This window comes from Acanthaster planci, linkage group LG10, assembly GCF_054643075.1.
Source record: "Acanthaster planci isolate LZ-2023a linkage group LG10, COTS_SCS, whole genome shotgun sequence".
Classification (NCBI taxonomy): Eukaryota; Metazoa; Echinodermata; class Asteroidea; order Valvatida; family Acanthasteridae; genus Acanthaster; species Acanthaster planci.
In genome coordinates this window covers 2,463,222-2,478,165 of record NC_141786.1, presented here as the reverse complement: position 1 = coordinate 2,478,165, position 14,944 = coordinate 2,463,222, and the positions used below count along the sequence as shown (strand labels likewise).

At 39.0% G+C, this 14,944-nt stretch overlaps 2 protein-coding genes across 3 annotated transcripts in view; both read right to left on the bottom strand.

The window, feature by feature from the left end:
- LOC147797575 (uncharacterized) overlaps positions 1-2,861 on the bottom strand; it is a 49,819-nt gene extending 46,958 nt beyond the window's left edge. The window contains exon 1 of one of the 2 annotated variants that reach the window (XM_087142200.1): positions 1,739-2,861. In XM_087142200.1, coding sequence (XP_086998326.1) covers positions 1,739-1,802 — 64 coding nt within the window. In that variant the 5' untranslated portion in view covers positions 1,803-2,861. Of the gene's footprint in view, positions 1-249; positions 466-1,738 lie in introns of those variants that run through there. The other variant, XM_087142198.1, reaches the window with a different exon arrangement.
- Positions 2,862-4,082: 1,221 nt separating this feature from the next.
- Positions 4,083-14,334, bottom strand: LOC147797574 (uncharacterized). Its single transcript, XM_087142197.1, has 12 exons — positions 13,159-14,334; positions 12,014-12,310; positions 11,533-11,847; positions 11,040-11,360; positions 9,828-9,881; positions 9,448-9,567; positions 8,735-8,759; positions 8,144-8,229; positions 7,936-7,960; positions 7,176-7,267; positions 6,935-6,996; positions 4,083-6,539 (listed from the first exon to the last, which is right to left on the bottom strand). Exons 1-12 carry the CDS (start codon positions 13,466-13,468, stop codon positions 6,336-6,338), a joined length of 1,911 nt encoding a protein of 636 aa, XP_086998323.1. The 5' UTR covers positions 13,469-14,334; the 3' UTR covers positions 4,083-6,335.
- Positions 14,335-14,944: the final 610 nt, after the last annotated feature.

Genomic DNA, 14,944 nt, shown 5'->3' with positions numbered 1-14,944 from the left:
TAAATTGAGGAATCCCAATAAAGCTACAACGCTTTGTTTGCATGTGTGCTTTTCTATGGGGGGCTCGACTGATCGTGTTTCACCCTACTAAAGCTGCAAAGCGCTTGTAAATAAGTATAAATACATTGCTACAGGTCGAGTTATTTCAACACAATGTACCCTGTGGCAAGGTCAACTTTTTGCAATAATGTGGTAATGCCTGGGCTTTAATCATGATGACGCAGGCCTGAAATTAGTCATAGTAGTTACCACTGATCACGGCAAGTGACGTCGACATTTGCGTTTCCACGGCGTCTTCGTCGACTACTCGACATGTCAACCTTGTCCCATCCATAGACCTCTGGACGTTCAATATTGTCAAATCACCGCTGGTATCATCAAATCGGAAACCTTCAAGGACTTCTGCTGGCCTGCACGAAGCTATTGTGGAACCATTCCATAGCCAACTCAAGCTGCCCCCAGCTTGACATGGTGAAACCAGCGTTTCGATATTTGTGTCTTTCACCAGACACTGCACTGTCTTGTCTGCTCCTTCTTCAGATTGAGTCAGCGGGGGCATTTGAAATATATACCATCCTGCAGTGTATTACCATAAAATGATAATAGATTTACCTAACTTACACACTTAAAACAGAAACGAAGTGAAATGTATGCGTTCAATACGCCAAGCCTTGCTAGTGTGCCTGACTCGTGGACTTTACATCTCAGGTATTCTAACCCCTGTAATCAATTAATATGAAATCGTGTATTGCTTCAAAAAGAACGTCGTCCCGTTAAGTTTTATTTTTGGCATATTTTCAATTTAAGGCGGTTCCTGAATCCATGTACAGAGAAGTTGTTTCGTAAAATTGCCAACTGCACAGTGGTAATTAATCATCTTTGCTCTTAGTGAAAAAAAAGTGGCCCAAAACAATTTCTTTTAAATTTCTGGCTTAGCTTAGATTTTGCTTAACTGGCTACATTCAGCTATCGGATTCCTACAACTTAAGACATGAAGAGATGAGTTAATTGCCTTCCAAAGGCATATCGTAAGCAAAAAAGGGGAGAACTGTGGGCAACTTTCGTTTTGTCGTTTACACAACAAATTTTGACTAGTGGGGAATGTATACAAATATACGACTTACAATTTGAAATTTGTCAGGCCTCATGACAAAAGCGTGTTACTACGTGTTGCCTCCTAGTTTCAAGGTCGTGGTCAGCGTATGCGTTTGAAGCAAAGAGGCATAACTTGTTACATTTTTGTCATTTTTTTTTTCATTATGATTGCATTTATCGATGGTTCCGTGATGAACAGGAAATACTCAATTTAACAGGATTGGCTAACAAGTTTAAAGATAGATTTAAGAGATATGGTTTGACAATTACCTCCTATTATATGTGAAATTCTCCTGTTTATGCAAAATGAAGTATTACAGAACAAATGTTTAAAGTAATGAATTAAAAATGTACCCCTTCCAATTAAAGGTCCTTAGTAGAAAATATTACGTCAGTACACAAAGGTCTTTTTATTCATAAGCACGCAGTAAATTTGAAACAAAAAGAAATTAAGATATCACAGAACATCATACAGCAAAATAACCCACGTTCTCTGCAAGAGTCCCATCGAAATAAATAAATAAGGGAAGTGCAAAGAGAAGATGACGGTATTGCCAACAGCCACTTCAGATAACAAACGAATCAGACTATCCAAAATTAACTTTGTTCGCACCTATTTTTGAATTTCTGTATCTAATCTTACCTCCAAACCCGTGAATCACAACAACCAAATATGCAGTGAAGAAAAGCACGTAAAGGCGGTCCATGTTGGAAGAGATGAGTGGGAAAGACCTTTGGAACAAACAGACTTTAATCCACCAAACTGGGTCGTGCCACAGAAAGAGTCTATTGATAAAGGTTTCTGGTAATAAATTCAAAGCAATCACCCCCTAACCTCTAAATAATGAAAGTAAAAATGAAACTAAGACTTTGCGAGATGAAGTGGCAGGTCCTGTCACCTTGTTGCCAGATTCAAACACAAGTTAATGAGGCGGGCATCTAAAGGTCTGATACATAGCGCCCTCAAGGCCCAGAGAAGGTACATTCCAAATAAAGTCTGGTTCCCTGGTCAAAGAATTTCGACTACAGCCGAGACTCGTCAGGTCTGGTGCCACCTGGTAATTTGACCAAAATCATTCATCCAATTTGTTTTTAATGTCAGATTCTTGAAACTGCCTGATATGTTTTGAAGTATCCACAATGTATTAACTTGTCTTTCACCTTTGATGTCCACCACATGCACGGCCTAGCAATGCCGAAATTTCCCTTGGTTCTTTTTTAACACTTTTCTTTTATTTTTGTTTTGTTTTGCTAAACAGATTTTGTGTTTTACACTTAAAGGGAATGTGGCAGCGACAACCTATTGGCTTTACGTTAGACATCTTCCATTGCGTTACAGCCTGCGTTATTACACCTTCAATTTATATTTTTCTCTAGGGAATTTCACGTCTCATAACATTATTACAAACAGCTCCTTTCTCCAAGGGAGCTGTAATTGCAAAACTAACACCGAGTCAAAGGCACTAGGAAACTGACTTGTCTGTACGAGCGTACATCATTTCTGCAAATAAGGGCCGGGCTGTACCGTTAAATCAGCGTCCAGTGACGACAGCTCGTATTGTTTCTTTCTTGTATGGTGTTCCATAGACGACAAATTGCGTTGAGACCCTGCGACAGGTCTGTTGCGTCATGGCATCGCCTCCTTTCTCATTACTTGTATGCTGTGTTGTGTCGTGCCGTCGACCCGTAAGGTCTTGCCCTTCAGCCGTTGCCGTGAACTTGTTGCGTCACGGGAATCGTGCTCTCGCTGTAGCCTCATTACCGGTGGAAATAAGGACGCCTTAAGCAACGGAGCTAAGTTCCATACTAACAGATCACATGATCATATCTTACAGGCCCTATGCACGCACATTATATTTCTCAGGACTTGTGTCATACGCCCTCTTTTGGCCGTGATAATCACCAGTCATTTTCAGAAACTGTAAGGCACAGCTGCACGATACGACGCACAACGACACGACACGACTGCATGACATCAGGACGCGACAGAACGACGGCAGTACACTACGGTCTAACTGACATTGTATAAAATCCATGCAATGAGAGGCGATGCAACTTTGCGAAAAACGTATTCTTCCCTAGCACCTCCGTCTGAAGAACAAGACTACGCAAAGACCAATGAATTTGCGGTAGTGTTGGTGTATTTCGGCCAAAACACTGGACACACTTTCACCCAGTGCCCGTTTTCACCTTAGAGGTTTACATATATACAATGATCGCTTAGATACAAACGGTGACACAAAACTGTCTTTTGTTTCCTTTTCTTTTTGTGCCTAAAAAAACATTACCTTCTTTCCTTATCTTTTTCCTTTTGAATTTAAACGCAGGATTCATACTGCCAGTGGAACATAAGTGAGCTAATATAGAAACTAGCTTCTGGTTTTTACAAGAAGGCAGAGTTGTTACTAGAACTTAAGACCGTGTTACAAGCCAGCTACGAAAAACTCACCCCTTGGATGAGAAACGTAGGTCTGATCCATGGCATTGCAACTTCGTCCCAGACAGAACTAGTCCCTATCTTTTCCCCGCAAAACTGTCTCAAACTTGTACATTACATAATTGCATTTCATAAACCCAAAGATTTTGATACTGTTAAGAGTTCCTTCGTACTGTTCTTAAACATTTAATGTTAAAAAAGCTGCTTGATTAATTCTAGTTATATGAAACTCGGGTGAAGTCCATTCATAGTAATTTTAATGATGCTTGGTTTATAAACAGTAATGCTACTTAACACAATAATTCTTCAAGTTGTTCAACTTGCCATGATGCAGTGGAGTTTCAGTTTACTTTCAAGTACCAAGTTTTTGCAATATAATTTACTTCGGGTCAGCAAATCTGAGTTTATTTAATTTTAGATTACCCTTTACTATTTTTCATTAAAATGACTGTGCAGACTGAACACGGATTGCATTCTTTGTAAAAATGTCTGTAAAATAACAAAGAGTGACATAGTGTAATAGTGGAAATAAATTAACCCAACTGATACAACACAAAGTTAGCCTTTGCAAAGTTATTGCAAGGTACGCCGCTGAATGAGATTTGGAAGAAAGTATATTTTCAAATTTTCTGCACGGTGCTTGCCGGCTATATACGGTAACTGAAAATACAAACAAAACAAAGAGGGGGGCGTATGTTTTGATTCTGGCAGGATCTTTCTGAAGGGCAAAGGCTATACATGTACGTGTACACTCTAACTGACAAAATATGCAGCATGACTCCCCATAGCATGGCTGGCTAGAGGGCAGCCAATAGGCACAATCATGGTTGAACTTACGGCCCCAAAATGACACGGGTTACTGGTCGGGGGTTGGTTCTGAAACTGGTCCGGCAACGTAGTTTTTCACTCTTTTTTTCTTGGCCATTTTCTGAACGGAACTTTGGGTTGCACTTCATGACCTAGTACGTTTTCGGCCCAACAACACATCTGGGCTACTTCGCTCGGTGACATCACATCTTTCTCCTTAAGAAAATTAAAAAGTGCGCCACCGATTGCCATGCAAGGGACGAGGCAAATTTAATCCATGGCAACACTGAAACCAAATTACATAATTCACATCTGTTTCTTTTTATGTAAATGTGAGCTTTTGTTAATCTGTGCTTTGGAATCAAAACATGCTTTATTGAGAAATTAGGGCAAACCTTACCTTGCTATCTTTAAAGATTCTAGCCTAATCAAAAATCGCCAGACAATGACGAAATTAAAAATTGAGATTTGCCCATTAAGTCCGGTTACGAGCTAGCATTACACGCTACAGAATGGTAATGTTGGAGTCCATGGCATGATAATTGTTGGCTGTAACAAAGGAAGGACTACGGCATTGATGACAATGTATTCTAACAACTTCTGCCCTCTCTATTTGTATTCCGGTCGAAAGTAGAACTTTTAGATTGCTGCTTTTGGAGATACAGAATTCAATTATTTCAAAAAGGAAAACAAGATGCCCATTTTGAATAAGTACTGAACAAATTCTAACCCTTTGCTCCTGTTAAGAGGTAAAACTAACATCACACGTCAAACTCAAAACGTAAAAACACCTAATATAAACAATGACCATATGAGAAGCATGTTTGTAGTCAGGGTTGCCAAGCCACGCAGAGCTCATATTCAAACAATATCAAAACACGTTTTTAAGTTTGAACGCGTTACGACTGACTTTTGTGCGTGTGTGTGTGATTTTTGTAGGTCAGCGTTGGAAGGGGGCGGCCGACTCAAAATGAAAAACGCCCAACCAATAGTAAAATTAGAAGCATGTTTTTTGGCCGTGATCGCTTATCGAATAAACAATAAGAAAAACAGGTTTGTGAGTTTAAAAAGCGTTGTGACTGATTTTATTTTTCACAAAAGGGCGCTGTTTGTTGGTCTTTCAACTCACATTTCAATCTTTGTTGCTAGCCTCTTTTGTCCGTCAAAGGTTTTTTTAAGGTCAGAACTAGAAGGTGGCTACCAACCAGTATCTCTTTCCCCAAGTGTGTACTACTGAGTACAGTCTAAACAATATACAAACTGTACGTATTTCTTTCAGAGATAATTCAGTAAATTCAACTCCAGTGAAAATATCATCCGGGCATGAACTTCGTGATTAGTGAGTTTAATTTGAACTATTGAAAGCAGACATTGCCCTACATATGCAGCTATAAATTTCAATACGCTAGCTTTATGACGCATTTCAATCTTGTATATTGCAACGGCTCGATTACATTTCTGTTTCTCCTTATCGAGACGTAAAGTCCTACAAGAGTTATTGACTTAGACAAATAGGCATTCACGATCAGTGCTTCGTACATAGGCCTTAGTTCATGTCGTGCACGGTCAGTTTTTAGTCAGTATTTTCCGCCTCTGAAGGCACTAGGGCAAGTATTCGTCACGTTTGAGTTGTGTACATATCGCAACGAATTTCTTTTATTTAATCACAATATACAGAATAAAAACCTCTCGTAATTTGGACATTTTCTGGTCAATATAGAATATATTATATATACTCGATATACTTTTGCCATCTAAACGAAAACTCTAAATTTCTAAGCATCGTTTACCATTGGAAGGGACTCAACTTCTTGTCACTGTCTCAACTTCATAGAAGCAATCTCTGCGCATTTGTGGGCTTATCAAAGATAAGGCTTCATATTTGTTGTGCTTGATACATTTTGGAGACTTGCTTATACGTAAGGCTGGAATCAAGTCTGCTATCCCCACGAAAGAGAAGGAGGCGTTTATCACAGAATGATCAGACAGGAGCATTCTACTTTTCGCCCTCTCCCTCTGGCCCGTCGATCTTGTGCCCATTCTCCCCTAGATAGGTGGAATATTCTCTAATATGGATCAACTGCGACGGTACCAGGTACTGGTCGATGTCTTCGTAGTGTGCGGGAGGCTGGTAGCGAGTGGGCGGGATTTCAGGTTGGTGTGGCCTGGTGTTTTGGATGTCTGGATCAACAAGGATTTCCTAAAAGTGCACAAGTTTTAGAAATGATCAGAGGATTCGATACAACGCGAGAAGCCCGATACTGATACCTATGACAAACAATTCGAATCACTGTGACGCAGTAGCGTACTTCGAGGATATCGGTCTTGGAAAATCTCAAGACTTGCTTGTGACGTCCATGTTTTTGTTATGAATAATATTGATTCTATATATAGAATCATGTTAGTAGGCTATAAGATGAATGCATAACTGTTTTGGACGTTCTGGTAAATAATACCATTAGAAACTCCATTGACCTTTAAATGATATGAACTTCCACAGTGTGATTTATGAAATTCGGGGATGCATTTTTGAAACTTTAAAGTTGAAAGTTTAAGTTTAAATATATCAAAATTTGACCAATGTCATGAGCTTACTGTGTGAGGCTTCTGACTGCTAGTAGTGGGTATACCAGCTGCAGTTTCTGCGACCCTGAAATCTGATTTGACAAAGCAGGAAAAACTGTAACAGTTCCAAAATGACCAAACGTTCACTGTCAACCCCCCTTCCCAATTGATGACCTTATCTTTACTTCTGCTATTAGTTCAAAACAGCATGTTCGTTTATACAACGAGTTAACACGACCGTTATTTACAAACAAGAATGTTACAAGTTTACCTGGTGATCCTATGGTTGTTTGATAATGGGCTGAACTCACTGGGACAATGAGACTGTCGGTACTAGTCCGTCTGAACCTCACCTCGACAGGCCTAAAATGGCATGCATATGGGAAAGACATTTCAATTGAATTTCTTTGTCCTTTATTAATACGGCTTTTTCAGAACGTTGCTGTAGAAATAGATTTTTTATTAATTAGGTCTTTTTTTAACATTGTGACCGAAAACTCTAAATCGGGCTAAATCCAAACTCCCGACAACTCCTCTAACGTAATACAGTGATTTTCCTATACTTTACACCGATCAGCAAAGTTATTTATAAGCTGTATTGGTACAAAACGTTTTAATAGTTATAGACAATTTATGTTATACTTATTGATTTTGTAGTATCAGTTGAACATACGTGTCTTACCTTGCATCTAATATAAGGTACAACCTTGGCTTTTAAGTGCATGCCACTATTATTTCATGTATTATCTGCATGCAAGGGTTCACTCACATGAACATAACTGTTACTAGTTTCTACACAAATGGCAGTATCAAAAAGTGAAAGCGCTGACGTTTTGTTCTTTAAAACTGCTGCTCCCGAAAATGGAATTGTAAGTGAGACTAAAAGCGCTTCCCCAGTGCAAACACAATGGACAGCTTTAACATAAATAAATACTGGTCCCATTACATGTATGCTATACCTTTGTGCCTTGCCCTTGACCATTGTGAAATCAGGAAAGCGTAAGTTGACATTTAGTGTTTTTGTTACTTACCGGTTTGTATTTCTCAAAGTGTCATCTGTAAATCAAAACAAGGAAGACGATATTTGTTTAACCATGCTACCACTTGTACTGTATTCTTTCAAATATAAAATTTATTACCGACTGCTTGAAGTTTACGCATGACTCATTGCGGTAACCCTCTCCCGAAATAAAATCCTTCTTTAATATGCAAATCGATAAATGAACAACTTTAGCATACCTGATGCTCCCACGACTTTGTTCAAGGCAGGACTCACAGGGACTGTGGGTCTGGGGGATTCGGTCCTCCTGAAGCGTACAACGGGCCTGAAATAAAAACCGGTAGTAACCAATAACAAGATGAAAATTCAGGAACAAGTCAAACATGGAGAGCAAACAACTGGGTACTTTATCGCCTTGGTTTTTCAACGGTGTGGGGGCTGGGGTAGATACTCTTTACCTCTGCTTACACTTGAAAACTATGCTGTGCATTTCAAAACAATCTTACTCTAACCTTACAAACTGTGTTTATAGAAGCCAAATATTATGTGTCCAGTTCCTACCAGCATCAAGGCTTAATTGCTAAACCCTATATCAATCAGTAGGCCTACGCTAAACGTGCTCAGTGTTTGAACACGTCTGGTAACAAGGTAACAGGAAGACACTGAGAACCTTATTTGAAGCGTGTTCCGCAGCAGATATCTAAATAGTGTAAGTAGAAACTGAATGCACGAGTATCAAACATACCACAAACAAGGCCTGTCAAGGCAGCAAAGCCCTATTTGCGTTTGGTTTTGTGTATTTGTTTTGTATATTTTCTCATTGTACTTACTCGTTTGCTTCAGTGAGAGTGTAAGCTGCAAATAGAAAGAAAGGTAGATATAAGTAGACCAATTTCTACATAGGCTAAGCCTGTGTTATAATACCTGTCAAATGCTTTTATTTTTATAGACAATTAATTCAGGTAATGTGTAATGAAATACTTTTCTTTATTATTTTAGTTTCGTTTTGTTTGGTTTATTAAAGTTGAAGCACTCGCATTGGGTAGAGATGTATTCTCTTTTAAAAAGTAAACATTAGTCACTTAAAGGTTGCAGATTTTCCAGTGCTGGTCCTAAGCTTCCTTTTTTTCCTCTGCATAATCTCTTCCCGCTCCATTGTTTCCCCTTTTAGTTGCCTTTCCTTTTATGATGAATATTCATTCGGAAAACCGACTCGGAGGAATGATTTCATGTGTTTGTGATTAATTGTTAAGCACACGCATTACTCGCGCAAAGGAACCCTGGCAACCTGGAAAACTATGTTTATTAACACCATCCAGTGAAAGAAAAAAAAGGGTTTTAAATTTAATTAATCGGAAACTATAGCTCTTTGGGGTTGAGGAGAAACAGCAGCCGGAGCAAACACTGGGGGAGTTTAGAATTAGTATATGTACATAAAAGTAAGAATCCACTATCCGCATGGTAAACACAAAGGCAGCAAAATGACAGCAATATCAACAACTGGGTTATCGGTAATTGTGGAATTGAAATGATAACGACTTACGTTTTCGTTTCTTCCAGAAGACTATCCCTATAATTACTGCCAGGAGAAGTAAAGCCGTGACACCGATGGCTATGGAGATTAGTGTTGACTTAGCCTGTCCTGTGGGCTCTTGGAAAGTAGCTGGGAAAACAAAGTGTTGTTTTAAATAGAACACAGGTCAAAATGAAAAAGAAATTAAGAGTGCATACTCACAAAAGGAAACAAGGAAATAAAAGCATTGTACCAAACAAAAATACTGACTCATTAACTATGATCAACTCCTGTTTGGTCAAATACAAACCAATCTGATCAAAGCAAAAACATAAGAAATAAGTCATCCCAACATCTGTCCCTTTAATAAAGGGGAAAAACACTCAGTTATTACAGCCCCAAAGACTTACTGGCTGTGTGCACGGTTGACGTGGAATCGGTGTTGATGTCTTGTGGAGGCTCAACTGTTAAAAAATAAATTCTTGATATTCTCGATTTTGCGATAAACACCCAGGGCAAATTTAATTTTAACGGTGACAAAGAAAAAGAAATCTTAAAATCGTTCGTAATATGCAACAAATCCAAAAAAAGTATAAAAAAAAAACCGAAGCATATTTAAGTTATTTCAAAATCTGTCAAAATATAACAAAATAAATGTAATGTAAAGGTCTGTTTTTAGATCCAAAGAAGAAATAAAAACCCAAACAGACACAAAATCTCTAAATAAACACCTGATGAAATAAAGACGGATTTCCCATCTAAATGCAAGGTTTCAACCTTGCCGGTAATAGAGTACACTGTGCGTTTTATAACTGAACACTTACTTGCATGAAATATCGGTTTTTAAAATAATGGTGAATGACAAGGACATATGCTGCTTGCGTAAACTCAGAGTATTTTGTCAACGTATTAATTTATAGGCCTTAATCTGCAGCATATTTAGTTATTTTGCGCATACTATTGGCATTCATTTTGGTTGAAATCATAAACTTAATTACTACAGTCAAGGAATATAGGAAGAGCCACCAACATAGGGCTGGATAGCTCAGTTGGTAGAGCATCGGCACGGTGTTCTGGAGGTCGCAGGTTCAAATCCCGCTCCAATTAAATTCTTTGTTCATGTTTCTAATCGTTGGTAAGTACCTACTTAGTTTTGCTGTATAGTTTGTTTCATGATTCATGTTCAAAAAGCCGCATCTTCTCTTTTCACTACTTTCCATGTTGTATCGTGTAATTGGGGCGTGATCCCTGGCTATATGGTGCTTCAGGTTAAATGGCTTCTGGCTAGCACCTCCGAACGGAGGTATTGGCAAACGGGAAGAGCCTTTCACATAGCTGGATAGCTCGGTTAGCAGAGCACGGGTAGGGCGTTTCAAATGTCGCAGGCTCAAGTTCTGTTCCAGTCAATTTCTTTGTTTGTCTGTACAACTTTATTCAATTTAGATTAGGGTTACAATGTACTTCATTTGTGCATCGGGCAAACAAAAACTGCCAGAATGGCAGGTAATGCCCGATGAGAATCGTCTTAGTGCAAGAATTTGCAAGAAAGGGCGCAACACTTGCAAAGGAAAGTACATGTTTATAAGGAGAACTAACGCTGAATAAAATCGAAGAAAACTTACCTGCTCTTTGTTGACCAATCAGGCGAATCGTGAAAGACGCATTCTTTTTTAGCCCTATTGCCGTACAAGTGAAATTCAAATGCTGTCCTTTCTGAATAGACGACACGACAAGCGCACTGCTTGTGTTGTACAAGTTCGCCCCAATAACACTTGTCGTCTCACTGGTGTCCTTTCCATCAAAGCTCCAGATGATCTGTGCAGGTGGTTTGGTATCAGTGGTAAGGAAGGTGAAGTTGTGAGTGGTGCCTGTCGGGATGAACACATCGCCTCTCAGAAAGTCCTTCGATGAACTGTTCAAGATGTATACAGCGTCGGGGTCAACTGTAAAGAATAACAATGATGCTGGCATAAATATTAATTTCAAAGTTCATATCTGTACAAAATACTACGCAATGTGTTTATAACTTTCGATCTTACTGTAGATTCCAGTGAACACTTCAAAACTAATGGAATGTTTAACGGACTTTATCGTTAGTGTGTTGCATTTGCTTACCATTGACGGTCAAAAAGATATGGCTGGACTGTGTGATGTAGGACTCGCTGACCTGACAGGAGTAATTTCCCTCATCGGCAAAATCAAGATGCCGTATGGTGAGATTGCAGCTCTTCCAGTCATGATGAAACTCATACTTTTGGGAATCCTCAGCTCCGGAAGTCTTGCAAGAATCGTATGAAATTCCGTCATGTAGCCACTTAAATTTGAGTCTTGGAAAGGCTTTTGGAACACTGTTTACTAAACACTTCAGGGAAGTGTCACCCCATCTGACCCCAATATCCTCCGATAATCCTGTCTCGATGACCAAAATCCCTATAAAAAGAAAAGATACTGATTCATACGATCACTGTGATCGCACAAGCACAATCTTTCAGTGGAAATACAAGATAGGAGGACGGAAAGCGGTTTTACGTTTCTATCATTACCAGTTATCCCAGTCTATACAAAATCTCTAGTTACTTATTTCACGAACACTTACTCTTTCGCACGATTACTTTGACAGTGTTTTTGTCATTTCCATATCCAAGCATTTTGCAGGTGAACGTCGTCCCATTCATCGAGAGGGGGACATTTGGTATTACCAAGGCCCATGTCTGATTGTCAATAGTCCCTGACAAGTTTGTGACTTGATTGGAACACGAAGCAATTACTGAATCACCCACACTCCATTCAGCATCAGGTCCATCAGATGTGCAAACATTGCTATGTTTAGCAGCAGCTCTGCACTCAATCACGGCCTCATCTCTCTCCAGGACTTCAAGAATCGAGAACTTTGCTTTACCAAAAAAAGAAAGGAAAAACCAGTTTTCATATCTGAACTGTTGCTGTTTACTTTAAATTTTTTACAGTCACACTTCCGTTTCTTTTAAAAATCTTCTGAAACTTAATTCAGTGTAACTTTATGTCTGTAAGTCTGTTGTTTGGAAAGGTGCCAAGTGTTCCTCAATATATCATCGATCAATCACGAATTATTTTACAAAATGAAGTGAATCACAGGATGTCGGTTACGGTTGGGTAACTAATTCAAATTTATATTGCTTTAGTCGGCACCAATATCAATTTTTTAAAATTTATTTCTTCAAAGTTTCCTTTAGCGAACCAGACGATTGCATTGTTTGCCCGTGTGACTTTTTTTCGTTTCTGTCACGAGGACGGTTATATCGGTTTATGTCTTACCACGTAGTTTTTGCAAATGGAATAGGGGATTCTGGGTGGAAGATCATTTCGGAATGGACAATCCGGAGAACTAAGTAAAGATGCGAGGGTTCACGGGATTTTGTTTTTTGAAGACATCCTCTCGATAAAGACGATTTCAGTTATCTAACTTCCTTTCTTTTTGTTGCACTGCGACACTTAATAGGTCATGTGAATTTAAATGGAGGAATCCCAATAAAGCTACAACGCTTTGTTTGCATGTGTGCTTTTCTATGGGGGGCTCGACTGATCGTGTTTCACCCTACTAAAGCTGGAAAGCGCGCTTGTAAATAAGTATAAATACATTGCTACAGGTCGAGTTATTTCAACACAATGTACCCTGTGGCAAGGTCAACTTTTTGCAATAATGTGGTAATGCCTGGGCTTTAATCATGATGACGCAGGCCTGAAATTAGTCATAGTAGTTACCACTGATCACGGCAAGTGACGTCGACATTTGCGTTTCCACGGCGTCTTCGTTGACTAGTCGACATGTCAACTTTGTCCCATTCATAGACCTCTGGACGTTCAACATTGTCAATTCACCGCTGGTATCATCAAATCGGAAACCTTCAAGGACTTCTGCTGGCCTGCACGAAGCTATTGTGGAACCATTCCATAGCCAACTCAAGCTGGTCCCAACTTGACATGGTGAAACCGGCTTTTCGAAATTTGCATACTTCATCAGACACTGCACTGTCGTGTCTGCTCCTTCCTCAGATTGAATCAGCGGGGGCATTTTAACTATAGGCAATCCTGCAGTGTATTACCATAAAATGATAAAAGATTTACCTAACTTACACACTTAAAACAGAAACGAAGTGAAATGTATGCGTTCAATACGCCAAGCCTTGCTAGTGTGCCTGACTCGTGGACTTTACATCTCAGGTATTCTAACCCCTGTAATCGATTAATATGAAATAGTGTATTGCTTCAAAAAGAACGTCGTCCCGTTAAGTTTTATTTTTGGCATATTTTCAATTTAAGGTGGTTCCTGAATCCATGTACAGAGAAGTTGTTTCGTAAAATTGCCTACTGCACAGTGGTAATTAATCATCTTTGTTCTTCGTGAAAAAAAGTGGCCAAAAACAATTTCTTTTAAATGTCTAGCTTGGCTTAGATTTTGCTTAACTGGCTACATTCGGCTATCGGATTCCTACAACTTGAGATATGAAGAGATGAGTTAATTGCCTTCCAAAGGTATAGCGTGAGCAATAAAGGGGAGAACCGTTGACAACTTTCGTTTTGTCGTTTACACAACAAATTTAGACTAGTGGGGGATGTGTACAAATGTACGACTTACAATTTGACGTGTGTCAGGCCTCAAGACAAAAGTGTGTTACTACGTGTTGCCTCCTAGTTTCAAGGTCGATGTCAGCGTATGCGTTTGAAGTAAATAGGCATAACTTGTTACATTTATGTCTACTTTTTTCATTATGATACATTTATCGATGGTTCTGTGTTGATCAGGAAATACTCAATTTAACAAGACTGGATAACAAGTTTAAAGATAGATTAAAGATATATGGTTTGACAATTACCTCCTATTATATGTGAAATTCTCCTGTTTATGCAAAATGAAGTATTACAGAACAAATGTTTGAAGTAATGAATTAAAATGTACCGCTTTCAATTAAAGGTCCTCAGTAGAAAATATTACGTCAGCACACAAAGGTCTTTTTAGATATAAACACGCAGTAAATTTGAAACAAAAAAATAATAAGATATCACAGACCCTCATACGGCAAAATAACCCACTTTCTTTGCAAGAGTCCCATCGAAATAAATAAATAATGGAAGTGGAAGGAGAAGATAACGGTATTGCCAACACCCATGGTACTTCAGATAACAAACGAGTCAAACAATCAAAAATTACCTTAGTTCGCACATATTTTTGTATTCTTGTATCTAATCTTACCTTCAAACCCGTGAATCACAACAACCAAATATGCAGTGAAGAAAAGCACGTAAAGGCGGTCCATGTTGGAAGAGATGAGTGGGAAAGACCTTTGGAACAAACAGACTTTAATCCACCAAACTGGGTCGTGCCACAGAAAGAGTCTATTGATAAAGGTTTCTGTTAATAAATTCAAAGCGATCACCCCCTAACCTCTAAATAATGAAAGTAAAAATGAAACTAAGACTTTGCGAGATGAAGTGGCGGATCCTGTCACCTTGTTGCCAGATTCAAACACAAGTTAATGAGGCGGGCATC

Excerpts from the sequence above, each read along its gene's own strand:
- LOC147797574 (XM_087142197.1), bottom strand. The coding sequence starts at position 13,468 with ATGCCCCCGCTGATTCAATCTGAGGAAGGAGCAGACACGACAGTGCAG. Across the intron at positions 8,230-8,734 it reads ACTCTCACTGAAGCAAACGA|GCCCGTTGTACGCTTCAGGA; the intron begins GTAAGTACAATG and ends TTTTTATTTCAG. Across the intron at positions 6,540-6,934 it reads GCAGTCAGAAGCCTCACACA|GAAATCCTTGTTGATCCAGA; the intron begins GTAAGCTCATGA and ends GTGCACTTTTAG.